The following is a 13367-nucleotide window of genomic DNA, read 5'->3' on the forward strand; positions in this document are numbered from 1 at the left end:
ATGTGACAATATGCTCAGATTTTAGCTTTCCTTTGCTTGTTCAAGTGAACTTTGTTAAAAGTCAGGTAACGCTAACGGCACAAGGGTATGACATTTTAGTGAATTCACAGAGGAATATAGTAAGAGCTCCAGAATAACAATCAATCCATATTTAAGTGCCCTGTTCTAGACTGGATGCAGTACATACAAACTGCAACAAATGTGGAATTACAGTCAGAAAGGAGCTTTCAGCCAAGTTACCGCTCTGCTATACGTGTATGGTTACGAGAGTTTCCCAAATGCCTTTACTGAGATCCTCTTCCACAACCAGAACCTATGTGCAACAAACACAGACTGCATTTGTAAGAACATGTCCTGTCTTCCAGAGCTCAACCCAAAACCCACTGCAAAAATGTACATGGAGTGCCTTCCATCCCAAGCACCATCAACACCACCAAATGGGGGAAATGCTATATCCTAACTTATTCTGTCTTAATCTGAACTTCCAAGGTATAACAATATAAAACGAAGAGGCAAGAAACTATAATAGATAGAATTTGAGGAATTTTGCAACTAACATTATTAGGAGTTTTGCAACTAATGGGGCTCCAATAATTTTCAAAGGGCATTTGGTTTAAAGCACCCATCTATGAACTACCTTGTACCCATCTATAAACTACCTTCAGGAAAAACTCTCCAAGAGACCATATCCGTGGAGCTACTTAATAAAACGTTTCTTCACTGCTCCCTACATACAGCTACAGTGGACATAAATAAAACCAGTTTTAGGAGAATAAATCCTTTGTGGAGGCTAGCTTTCTAAAATTCAAGCGTTCACATTTATGAGCAACTGTTATCTTGCATAAGTGGTCTTCAAACTAGATACTCAGACTAGAAACATTTCCAAGGGTTATCAAAAAAGAATGGTTTTAAGGGAATCAATTTCCATAGTACTCTCTTTCCTAAAACTTACCTACTTAGGAAAGTGTTGGTGTTAACAGTGTTTCTCTCACTTCACAAAAGAAACACATACTCTTAACTTAACCTAAATCTTACCATAACACATTGCCCTGAGGTACAAAAATCTCAGACTAAAGGGAAAACGTCCTTCTTCCTTAAATAATGAATCAAGGCATCATAAATCTATAGACTTTCTTTTACCCTGCCATACATGTTACAATTAAAGATGAAACATGTTAGAAATAGGATTGGTTCTCACTGTAATATTAATTCAGAAATATTGAGAAATAGGGTGATACATTTACTTAATAATTCTGTATGTATGTGGTCTCCAATCACTACTGTCAAACAACTCACTGCTTTTGAAGGAGTCCCACTGAGAATAAAGCAAAAACACTAAGAAATACTGACTGACAAGCAGCATGAAGCTGTGGACAGAGATGAGGACTGGGAGTTCAGTTCTAGGTGTGTACCCCTCAGTGGTTGTGTGTCCCTGAGCAAGTTACTAACCTTTCTGTTCTTCATCACGTCATCTAGGAGTGAGGTAGTAACGACCTCAAATAGTGTTTTGAGGACAAAACAAATTAATATCCATAGTACAAAGCTTAGAATGGTGTCTGAAATATACTAAATAATATATAATTATTAACTATTATCTAAAAACATGTTTTGTGTATACTTAATTTAAAACAATTATTTTGATATATTGTTAATACTTATTCCTCAGGCAAGTCATCAGTTAGAAAAAAGAAACTTCACCAACCTGAGTGGTATCCTTAGTAATGCTTACTCTTTTAAAAATAAGTAGAATGTTTTCTAGGACTACTGACTTTTTCAAGATACACTGGATCAAACTCATAAATTCTATGTGATTTCTTTCAAAGTCAATATGAGATGTTCAACAAAGTACTTTTCAACCTATTTTATCATAACATATTTATGATTATTATCATTTCCCATCTGTTATACAATACTTAATTCTTTCTACCCCCTTTTAACAAAAAAATGTTTACTGGCAGATAAACCTATTACTACTTAGCAATGTGCATCTTTCTTTTTATTATATACATGGGAACATCCTTTTTTTATTACGATGACTGATGAAATTAAGTTACTTCCGATATTTCTACTTGATCCCTAATGTAAATACTTGTAAAATGTCAAATAACCGGAGTTTGATAAACACAATACATATATTTACCACAGGAATACAATGCTTTTCAAGATAACCCTTTCTTCATAAATAGCTTAATATTAGGTACACATTACATGGCTTTGTTTCAAATTTGGTAATGAGAAACAGCATAATTACTCATTGTGTAGGTTTTATAGCCTATCATAAAAAACTATATTAGATCTTCCACATTTAAACTTGATTGTATACAGTAACTTGGCTTAAAAGATGTATGCTGCAATTTATTTCTCAGTGGAGTTTATGGTACCCATTGCAATTCTATGGAAACATTTCCTTGGAATAAAAAATTGAGTCAGGCTTTCTCACAAAGAATAAAATTTGTCCCACTGGTTTAAAAATAAGGATTGCCTTTACCAATTACGTTATACAGAGATATCATCCATAAAATAAAAGACCTACATCAGAGCTTTAAGTTTTTTTAAAAATATATTATATTGATTATACCATTACAGTTGTTCTATTCCCCCCCTTCAATCCCCTCCTCCCACACACCCCCTCCCCCACCATTCTCCCCCCCTTAGTTTATAACCACGTGTCTCAAGTTCTTTGGATTCTCTATTTCCCCCACTATTCTCGCCCTCCCCCCTATCTATTTTTTACCTACCATCTATGCTATTTTCTGTGCCTTCTCCTCCCTTCTCCTCCTCCCACTCCCCTGTTGCTAACCCTCCATGCGTTCTTCATTTCTATGGTTCCACTCCTGATCTAACTGTCCTCTTGGTTTGCTTTTCTTTTAGGTGTGGTTGTTAATAACTGTGTTTGCTGTCCTTTCACTGTTAATATTTTTCATCTTCTTTTTCTTATATAAGTTCCTTTAGCATTTCATATAATAAGGGCTTGGTGATGATGAACTCCTTGAACTTGACCTTATCTGAGAAGCACTTTATCTGTCCTTCCATTCTAAATGAAAGTTTTGCTGGATAAAGCAATCTTGGCTGTAGGTCTTTGGATTTCATGACTTGGAATACTTCTTTCCAGCCCCTTCTTGCCTGTAAGGTCTCTTTTGAGAAATCCGCTGACAGTCTGATGGGTACTCCTTTGTAGGTGACTGTCCCCTTATCCCTTGCTGCTTCTAGGATTCTCTCCTTCATTTTGGTCTTGGCTAATGTAATTATGATGTGCCTTGGTGTGTTCCTTCTTGGGTCCAACTTCTTTGGCACTCTCTGAGCTTCCTGGATTTCCTGGAAGTCTATTTCCTTTGCCAGACTGGGGAAGTTCTCCTTTATTATTTGTTCAAATAAGTTTTCCACTCGTGGCTGTTTCTTTCCCCCTTCTGGTACCCCTATAATCCGGATGTTGGAACGTTTAAAGATGTCCTGGAGGTTCCTAAGCCTCTCCTCATTTTTTTGAATTCTCATTTCTTCATTCCTTTCTGGTGGGATGTTTTGTTCTTCCTTCTGGTCCATTCCATTGATTTGAGTCCCAGTTTCCTTTCCATCACTATTGGTTTCCTGTGCATCTCCCTTCATTTCAATTAGTTTAGCCTTCATATGCTCCTCTAATTTGTGACTATAATCAACCAGTTCTGTGAGCATCCTGATAAACAGTGTCCTGAACTGTGCTTCTGAGAGGCTGGCTATTTCTTGGTCACTTAGAGTTATCGGCTCTGGGACTTTGAGTTCTTCTTGCGCCATTTTTTGGGCTGTTCATGCCTGTTCTGTAGCAGGATCGGAGCCCTAAGGTGTTCACTAGCGCAGGGCTACTAAGTCACTGGGTTGTGACACTGTATGTGGGGGCGGGGTCAAAAAGGGACTATGGCATCCCGTCTGCTGCCTGCCGCTGCGGCCCTCACCGGTGCCGCAGCTGCTGCCGTCACTGGGCCCATGCGTTTCATCCCACTGCACGCGAGTGTGCCACCACTGTCAGCCCTCGCCCCCTGGGGCCTGTGCGGTCCGTCTCACTGTGCGCGAATGTGTGACTGCGGTCAGTCTGCCCTGCACCCCAACTGGTTCCGGGCTGCCTGCGCGCCTAGGTCGGGGGACCTGTCCTGCCCGACCCTGCTCGCTGCTGGCTCCGCCCCTTTTACCGGCCCCGTTGAACGGTTAGATGTAGTCGGACTTCTGTATAATTCGATTTTCTGTCCTTTGGCTGTGTCTTTGTTTCTCTAAACCTTTGTTGTATTCAAACTTGGTTGTGGGAGAAGGCACAGTGTTTCCACCTATGCCTCCATCTTGGTGGAAGTCACAGCTTTAAGTTTTGATAAAGATACATTGAAAGGATACGATACTGTCAATGGCATAATGAAATTCACACTATTGTGAATAATTATTGAATCAGTAAAATGAGCACTGGGTTTTGTGGCAGAAGATGGGTAGCAGGTCTTCCCCCCTTCCTTGGTGTATCTCTGTGTAAAGGGATATGAAAGGGGATATGCCTTCACGTGATTATCCAGTGACGGGCAGGCGAAAGGTATTTTCCAACTGTAAACCACTACATTAAAGTAATAATAATGTTAGGGACTCTCTGGAAAATAACATCTAACAAACAACAATAAAAACTTCTGACACGTAGCTCAGAAGGTTAAAAACCCAAAAGAATAAATATTGCTTTAATAAAACCCTTCAAATATCATTCTTATCTACATTACATTAACAAAGTTTCTATTATACACATAAAAATAACAATGAATAAAGTTTAGCTAATATTTATCTTAGTCTAACAATGAATCATACAATTCAGAGACACAAAGTTAAGCTGGGGAGAAGAGAAGAAAGGGATTCAGCTCAATAAAATATGTATTTTCAATAAAAATGTTCATTACATTAAAAAATTCCAAAAGTCATGATGTTTCTGTTCTTTTGACCAACTACATACTAATAATATTGTATTGCTTATTTAATCCAGAAGAAAAAATGTTGGAATTTTGGTCATAGACAATAAAACCAGTTTTAAAATTTCAATTTATATAGATGGTATCATTGTGACAGAGAAATATGATATAGGTAAGTAAAAGAGTTTCTAGCTTACGGATATACTATACCATTACATTCAGAGGAGAGGGTATGACATAAAAGAGAAAAAAGAAAAATGTAAACTTTCCAAATGTTAAAGAAGGGCTGGTTTGGGTATTTTTTAAAGGAAAAAGGTAAGCACCTTCCAGTACATACAAAGAATAATGTCGCATGTTTGTTTTAAAAGTCAACATATGCAATATTTGAAAATTTCATAGCTGCAACTTTAAAATTTTGATGAAAAATTTTAGATGGGAATCTGAAAAATGCTTAAGTAGTTACAGAGTTTTTTTAAAAAAAATATTAGAAGCAAAAACATGAAGCCTCTCCCCTAAGAACCAGTAAAACTTGCTGAGTCCCAGACAGAGTAACTAAGCAAGGGTATCTCTGATGCTGGGAGAAAGGCTCATCTCCGCTGGGTGGCACTTTTTTAGTAGCCACATCAGACCCATGCCAGGTCCTACGAGGCCGTACACTGCACAGCTGCAGGAGGCACCATTCGCGCAAACCACAACCTGCACAACATAAACGGTAGCCCTAACTCACACCAACAGTCAATCAGCTGTGTACCCCAGACTATCCAAAGGCAGAAGCCACTGAGACCCCAATCTCCTACTTAAGAAAAAAAAATATGAAAAGCTACAATCCAAATGTCTCTGGTACTATCTTTTCTGTTACTTACTCAAGTCAGGAGCTTTTTCTCTAAGTCAAGAGTTTAACAGCCAACAACAAAAAAAATTCAGCCTCATTTTATAGAAAGAGCATAATAATAGAAAGGTCTGAGTTAGAAATCTTTCACTACACTGCTTAGATTTATAACTTGGGCAGGTTACCAAATTTTTGTGAATCTCACTATTCTCACCTATAAAAAAAGTAATATCTGTATCACAGGCTATGGGGATTAAATGAAATAATAAATATAAAGTAACTGGCATATTGTAAGTACTCAATAAATGGTAGCCTCTTCTCTTTTCAAATCCACTTAGTAAGGAAAAAAGGAAACATACTTATGATTGTTTAGTAGGAAATTGGTTTAAAATATGACACAGTAAGGTAACAACACAGACCCAAAGCAATTTACAGACTCAATGCAATACCTATTAAAGTACCAATGGCATCTTTCACAGACATAGAACAAACACTTCAAAAATTTATATGGAACCATAAATGACCCCCAATAGCTGCTGCAATTTTGAGAAAGAAGAACAAAGCAGGAGAGATCACAATACCTGATACCAAACTATATTACAAGGCCACTGTAATCAAAGCAGCCTGGCACTGGCATAAAAACAGGCACATAGACCAATGGAACAGAACAGAGAGCCCAGAAATAAACCCAACTCTCTATGGGCAACTAATATTTGACAAAGAGGGCAGCAACATAAAATGGAGTAAAGATAGCCTCTTCAACAAATGGTGTTGGGAGAACTGGACAGCTATGTGCAAAAAAATGAAACTTGAGCACCAACTTATACCATACACCAAAATAAATTCAAGGTGGATAAAAGGCTTAAATATAAGCCATGACACCATTAAAGTCCTAGAGGAGAACATTGGCAGGAAAATCTCAGATATTTCATGCAGCAACATTTTTACTTATATGTCCCCTAGAGCAAGGGACATAAAGAAAGAATAAACAAATGGGACCGCATCAAAATTAAAAGCTTCTGCATGGCTAAAGAAAACAGTATTAAAATAAAAAGAGAATCAAATGTTTGGGAAAACCTATTTGCCAATGATAACCTCAGGCAAAGGTTTAATCTCCAAAATATACAAAGAACTTACATGACTCCACTCTAAGACAAGCAATTAAAAAATGGGCAAAGGACTTAACAGACATTTCTCCAAGGAGGACATACAGAGGATCCAGAGACACATGAAAAGATGCTCGATATCACTAGCTATCAGAGAGATGCAAATTAAAACCACAAAGAGATACCACTTTACACCAGTCAGAATGGCTATCATAAACAAAGAAACAAACAACAAGTGCTGGAAAGGTGGTGGGGAAAAGGGGACCCTAGTTCACTGTTGGTGGGATTGCAGATTGGTACAACCACTATAGAAAACAGTAAAGATTTTTCTAAGAAACTAAAAATGAATATGCCTTTTGACCCAGCAATTCCAGGAATATATCCTAAGAACCCTGAAACACCAATCCAAAAGAACCTATGCACCCCAATGTTCACAGCAGCACAATTTACAATAGCCAAGAGTTGGAAGAAACCTAGATGCCCATCAGTAGATGAATGGATCAAAAAACTATGGTACATTTACACAATGGAATTCTATGCAACAGAAAGAAAGGAGCTCCTACCCTTTGCAACAGCATGGGTGGAACTGGAAAGCATTATGCTCAGTGAAATAAGCCAGGCAGTGAAAGACAAATACCATATGATCTCACCTTTAACACATTAAGCAAGCAAAATTTCAGGGGAAAGGGGAAAGGGTTTACAGCAACAAGTATAAAGGACACATGGACAAAAACTAAGGCGGGGTGGGGGGGAAATGGAGGGAGGTGGGGAGCGCTGGGGGGGGTGGGCTGGGATGGGAGTATAAGACAGAAAACTCTACTTGAACAATAATTAAATACATTTTAAAAAGATAACAACATGGCATTTAAAGTAAAATGATCAAAAAGAAAATATGATAGAAAAAATTAGCAGAGGTAATTTAAAAGGTCAAAACAAGTAAGATAATTAAGAAATGGAATGAGTCATCAATGCAAAGGAAAACCACAAAAAAGACAGCATTCATTCAGTTAGGGCTTCAACCTACACTTACTCATGACAAGCAAAACTTTCCTACCAGTCCTTCACTTTGAAGGCAAACACTTAGAAAAACCAGATTCTGTTCCTAATATACCCACTGGTTGATTGGAAATCAACGGACACTCCTTGGTGCTGGAGTTGGTTTTCCTATGAAACCAAATAAAAAAGTTGTAATGTATAATCTGATCAAATGATAGAAAGGCACTGTAGACTACAGAAATACTCAGCAGACACAGGCAGTGAAATCAGCCTAAGGACTTAAAGATGCTTTTTTTCTGAGTTTCAGACCATGAGAGAGCTCTTCCTATACAAAGTCAGAAGCTGTTATTACACAGTACGTGCAGTCCCTAAAAACATTACTAATTGTTGCTCTGGAAATACAAATTGTAGATTTCTAAAAACAGTTTGGTTATCTCTCATCAAATGAAAACTACACTACCAGTAGATTTGGAATTTTAGCCAGACAGAAAATAATCACAAATACCTCCAAAAGGAAAGAAAATGTGGGAAAATAGGATGAAAACAACACATTTTAGTTGCCTGTCACTTATTACAAACACATGAACAAACTGTATCATTTGTCAATGCTCCAAAAAAAGATACAATTTCATTTTTGCCCCTCTCATTCACCAAATTGGGTCAAAAGTTGCTTTTCCCACTAATAATAATGACAAAGCATAGAGATCATCAAATAGGATATGGAAATACATGAAATAAGGAAATCTTGGGTATGTATTTTAAAAGAAACTATAATAACTTTTAAAAATAGGCAGTAAATGTCCCATGATAGAGGGATGGACTAATAAATTATAATACACTGACTCAATGAATTACTAGCCAGAAAAATGACTACAAAGACTACGTAGCTAGATGAAGAAGTGTGAATAACTTAGTAAATGTAAAAGCAAAATACAAAATATTATTTAAACTATGACTGCAATTATGTAAAATATAAAGTCATAGACTGAAAGTTAATATATGAAAAACAAAATAGTTGTATTTGAACTGAAATTATATATTACTATTTTCATATTTCATAAAAATTATGGCTATACAGTTTGACTTTTAAATATCACCTATTTGAATTGTGTGTGTATGTGTGCTGTATGCATAACGAGTTTCTCCAATACCTTTCTGTTGTGGCAGCTCTGATGGCCGTGTGACTGAGGCCACAGGTTCCGAGAAGTGGTCTGCAGCAGGAGGAGTTCTCACTGAAGAGGCTCCTGACACAACAGTGGGTACCACCGGGCTGGACTTCGGAGGCTGAACATTTTGCATAACAGGACAGGATAAAGAATCTGCAACTAAAGATAAGAAGCTATTGCAGACTTCTGGTCAAGATGGTGGTGGCATAGACAAACATGGCTCACACCTCCTTGAACAACTACATCAAAATTATAACTAAATTATACAACCACAACTCAGAACAGTCAGAAATCAAGTTGAATGGAAGTCCTACAACTACAAAATTAAACAAACCATACCCATCCAGACTGGTAGGAGGGGCAGAGATACAGAATGGGCTGGTCCCACATCCACATGTGGTAGATAAAAATGCAGGAGGGACATCTCGGGAGTGAGGAGTCCCAGCCCCACACCAGGCCCCTAAGCCCAGGGTTCCAGTTACAAGATAAGTCACTATAACTTCTGGCTGCAAAAACTGGTGGAGACTCACTGGAAAAATCTTCTAGAGTTCCAAGCAGTTTCTCCTAAAGAACCAGCACATGGATCACCTACTCAGACTCACTCCCTCTGAGCTCCAGCACTGAGGTCTCAGCTTGAAAGGCACCAATGGCATACAGGGAGAAACTGAAGTGTCTGGCATCAAAACAAAAACTGGGGAACGGTTTTCTCTTACACAGAAAGGTGGGCAGAGGCCCACAGAGCTAGAGCCAGCAGGCTGGTGCCATATCTTAGACTCTATCAACCTAGCTAGCACTGTTTGCCCTTCCCTGGAGATCCCCTTAGTCTCTGTCCCATCCAATTTACAGGCCTGCCCATGCTGTTAACAGATATTTTTCCACAGGAATGGCTGNGGCATCAAAACAAAAACTGGGGAACGGTTTTCTCTTACACAGAAAGGTGGGCAGAGGCCCACAGAGCTACAGCGCCAGCAGGCTGGTGCCATATCTTAGACTCTATCAACCTAGCTAGCACTGTTTGCCCTTCCCTGGAGATCCCCTTAGTCTCTGTCCCATCCAATTTACAGGCCTGCCCATGCTGTTAACAGATATTTTTCCACAGGAATGGCTGGTCTTATCTCATGCTTCACAACTTCCTAAATTCTCTTAAACAAGCAACAGCTGGCTTCAATGAGCCACCAGGCCATATATATCTTGCTAAGTGGCTCCAGGCATGGCACTAGCAGCAGCCAGCCTAGATTCAGTTTGGCTTTTCGTGGGAATCTCAAAGCCCAGCACAAGTAGCAACCACCTCAAATTGCTTTATAGACAAGTCAGAGTGCCCTGGGACAAACACAGGTGGGGACTGACCTTGGCCTGCATCACCCTAGACACCCCAGAGCCTGAGCACCACTGGACAGCTACAGACCACATCACAGCACCACCACCCTGCCCCTGCACAGCTGATTCTCCACAGAGGGTGGAGGTTGGTGGTCAGTGGTCACAGCCAGTCCTTGAAGCTGACTGGCCTGGGTAAATCTCTCCCATTGACCTGCCAACAGAAATCAAGGCTCAGCTACAAGAGGAGGATGTAGTCAGCCCACACAAAGGGCACACCTTGAGTAGCCAGCTTGAGTGACGGGAGGCTGTGCCTCTGTACTCTACAGGACACCGACTGCATAAGACCATACTACCAAGTCTGGGGGTCATAGCAGCTCTTCCTAACACATAGAAACAAACACAGGGAGGCTGCTAAAATGAGGTAAAAAGAAACATGACCCAAATGAGAAAAAAAAACAGAACTCCAGAAAAAGAGCTAAATGAAACAGGGATAAGCAATCTATCAAATGCAGAGTCCAAAACACTGGTTATAAGGATGCTAAAGGAACTTAGTGTAGATCTCAAGAGCATAAAAAAGCTCCAGCCAGAAATTAAGAATCCACTAACTGAAATAAAGAATAATTTACAGGGAAACAACAGTAGGGTAGATGAGGCTGAGAATCAAATCACTGATTTGGAACATAAAGAACTAAAAAACAACCCATCAGAACAAGAAGAAAAAAAATAATTAAAAAAATGAGGAGAGTGTAAGCAGCTTCTGGGACAACCTCAAGCGTTCAAACATTCACCTCACAGGGGTGCCAGAAGGAGAAGAGAATAGCATGAAATTGGAAATTTATTTGAATATATAATGAAAGAAAACTCCCCTAAGTTGGTGAAGGGAATAGACATACAAGTCCAGGAAGCACAGAGTCCCATACAAGATGGTTGCAAAGATGATCACTCTTAAGACAAATCATAATTAAAATGCCAAAGGTTGAAGATAAAGAAGGAATCTTAAAAGCAGCAAGAGAAAAATAGTTAATTAACTACAGGGGAGTTCCCATAAGACTGTCATTTGATTTCAAAAGAAACTTTCAGACTAGAAGGGACTGGCCAGAAATACTCAAAGTCATGAAAAGCAGCCAAGATTGCTCTACCCAGCAAAGACATCATTTAGAATCAAAGGTAAAGAGCTCCCAGAGAAGAAAAAAACTAGAAGAGTTCATCATTACCAAACTATTGTTACATGAAATGTTAAAGGGATTTATTTAAGAAAAAGATAAAATTATCAACAATAAAATAGCAACTTCTCTATCAACAATTGAATCTAAAAAGCAAACTAAGCAAACAAGAACAAAGACAGAATTATAGGTATAGACAGCATTTTGATGGATGCCAGATGGAAAAGGGGGATTGGAGGAAATCTGTGAAGAGGGGAGTAGATTAAAAAGCACAAATAGGTAGTTACAGAATAGCCATGGGGATAAGTACAGAATGGGAAATGGAGTAGCCAAAGAACTCACACGGATGACCCACTGACATGAACAACATGTGGGGACTGCCCAAGCAACTGGCAGGTGCTGGGTGGAGGAGAGCAAGGGGGAAAATTGGGGTAACTGTAATAGCATAATCAATAAAATATAATTAAAAAATAAAATAAAATAAAAAGTAGAGGGTGGGAAAAAGTCTATTTCATCCACAGCAATGAGCTTATATTAAATATAAGTTTAATATAAATATATTAAATTTATAAAAATAAAATGCTAAAAGAATACAGTTAATTTGGAATTACTAAAACTTAGTATCATCATATTTATCTTGTATATCTACATATAGAAAATAAGGTGGTCCAAAGAAATTAAGAAAAAACTGAAGACTCATCAAATATTTTAATAATCTTTATGAAAAATTTCCTAAAACATTTCACAAGCTTCCTTACCTTTCTCAACAAGGTAAAACCAAAATGGTGTTTCTTAGCTAATTAATGATCACTATTATTAATTACTGTACTGTGCAATGGTACCTCAGATAGGAAGATGAATAGAAGTGCTGGTATTTGCTTCTGCAGGAATGTGGTTCATAGACTCTATAATCGTTCCTCGTACCCAGCTCAAATCTTATTTTGTAGTGTAAACTGCACCAGTGTAGCATAAATATTTCTTATTTGCTATTTCTAATCAGATGCCTTATTTCACTTATAACTAAGTTAGAGTCTGATGGTAACACTAGGTTGGATTTCTAAAAAAAAGTACACGTGATTCACAGTGGGCCTTTTATGATAGCTCACACTGCCTGACTCAGAGGACAATCTTCAGTTAACTAAGGAATAACAACGTAAGTGCCTACAGATGGATGATTAAAAAAAACATGGGATAGATATACACATACACAGTGTGTATGTGTAAACAACAGATAAACGAATACAAAGAAAATGCGGTGCATGCACACACATACAGAGAACATTATTCAGTCGTGACAAACGAAGGAAATCCTGTCACTTGGCAACAACATGGATGGATCCTGAGGGTATTATGCTAAGTGAGGTAAGGCAGACAAAGACAGACAACAGTATATGACCTAACTTACATGTAGATTTTTAAAAAGCTGGACTCAGAAACAGAGACTAGAATGGTGGTTGCCAGGGGCTGGAGAGTGGGGAAGTATCAGTCAAAGGATACAAACTTTCAGTTATAAGATGAGTAAGTTCTCAGGATCTAATGTATAGCATGGTTGACTATAGTTAACAATACTCTATTATACAGTTGAAAGCTGCCTAAAGAATAGATCTTAAATATTCTCACTACACACACAGAAAGGGTAATCATATGAGGTGATAGAAGTATCAATTAATTCTACTGTGGTAGCATTTTATCATATACAGGTGTATCAAATCACCATGCTGTATATCTCAAACTTATATGTTAATTATATCTCAATAAATCTGAGTAAAAAACCTAAGGCAAAAGACTAGCAAACATTAATTAATATATACTGAATATTTACATATACAGGGTGAGGTAAAAGTAGGTTTACAGTTGTTCATATGTAAAATAACATAATTAATAAA

General features: G+C 38.1%; 1 protein-coding gene across 7 annotated transcripts in view; it reads right to left on the reverse strand.

Moving 5' to 3' along the window:
• SEC24B (SEC24 homolog B, COPII component) overlaps window positions 1-13367 on the reverse strand; it is a 103659-nt gene that overhangs the window by 51262 nt on the left and 39030 nt on the right. For 5 of the 7 annotated variants that reach the window (XM_037031837.1, XM_037031835.1, XM_037031839.1 and 2 more), the window contains exon 3: window positions 8987-9160. The exons of the other annotated variants lie outside the window; for them this stretch is intronic. In XM_037031837.1, coding sequence (XP_036887732.1) covers window positions 8987-9160 — 174 coding nt within the window. The remainder of the gene's footprint in view (window positions 1-8986; window positions 9161-13367) is intronic. 7 annotated transcript variants of the gene reach the window in all.

Source organism: Sturnira hondurensis, unplaced genomic scaffold (assembly GCF_014824575.4).
Source record: "Sturnira hondurensis isolate 20B ecotype Veracruz unplaced genomic scaffold, ASM1482457v3 Scaffold0021214, whole genome shotgun sequence".
Lineage (NCBI taxonomy): Eukaryota > Metazoa > Chordata > Mammalia > Chiroptera > Phyllostomidae > Sturnira > Sturnira hondurensis.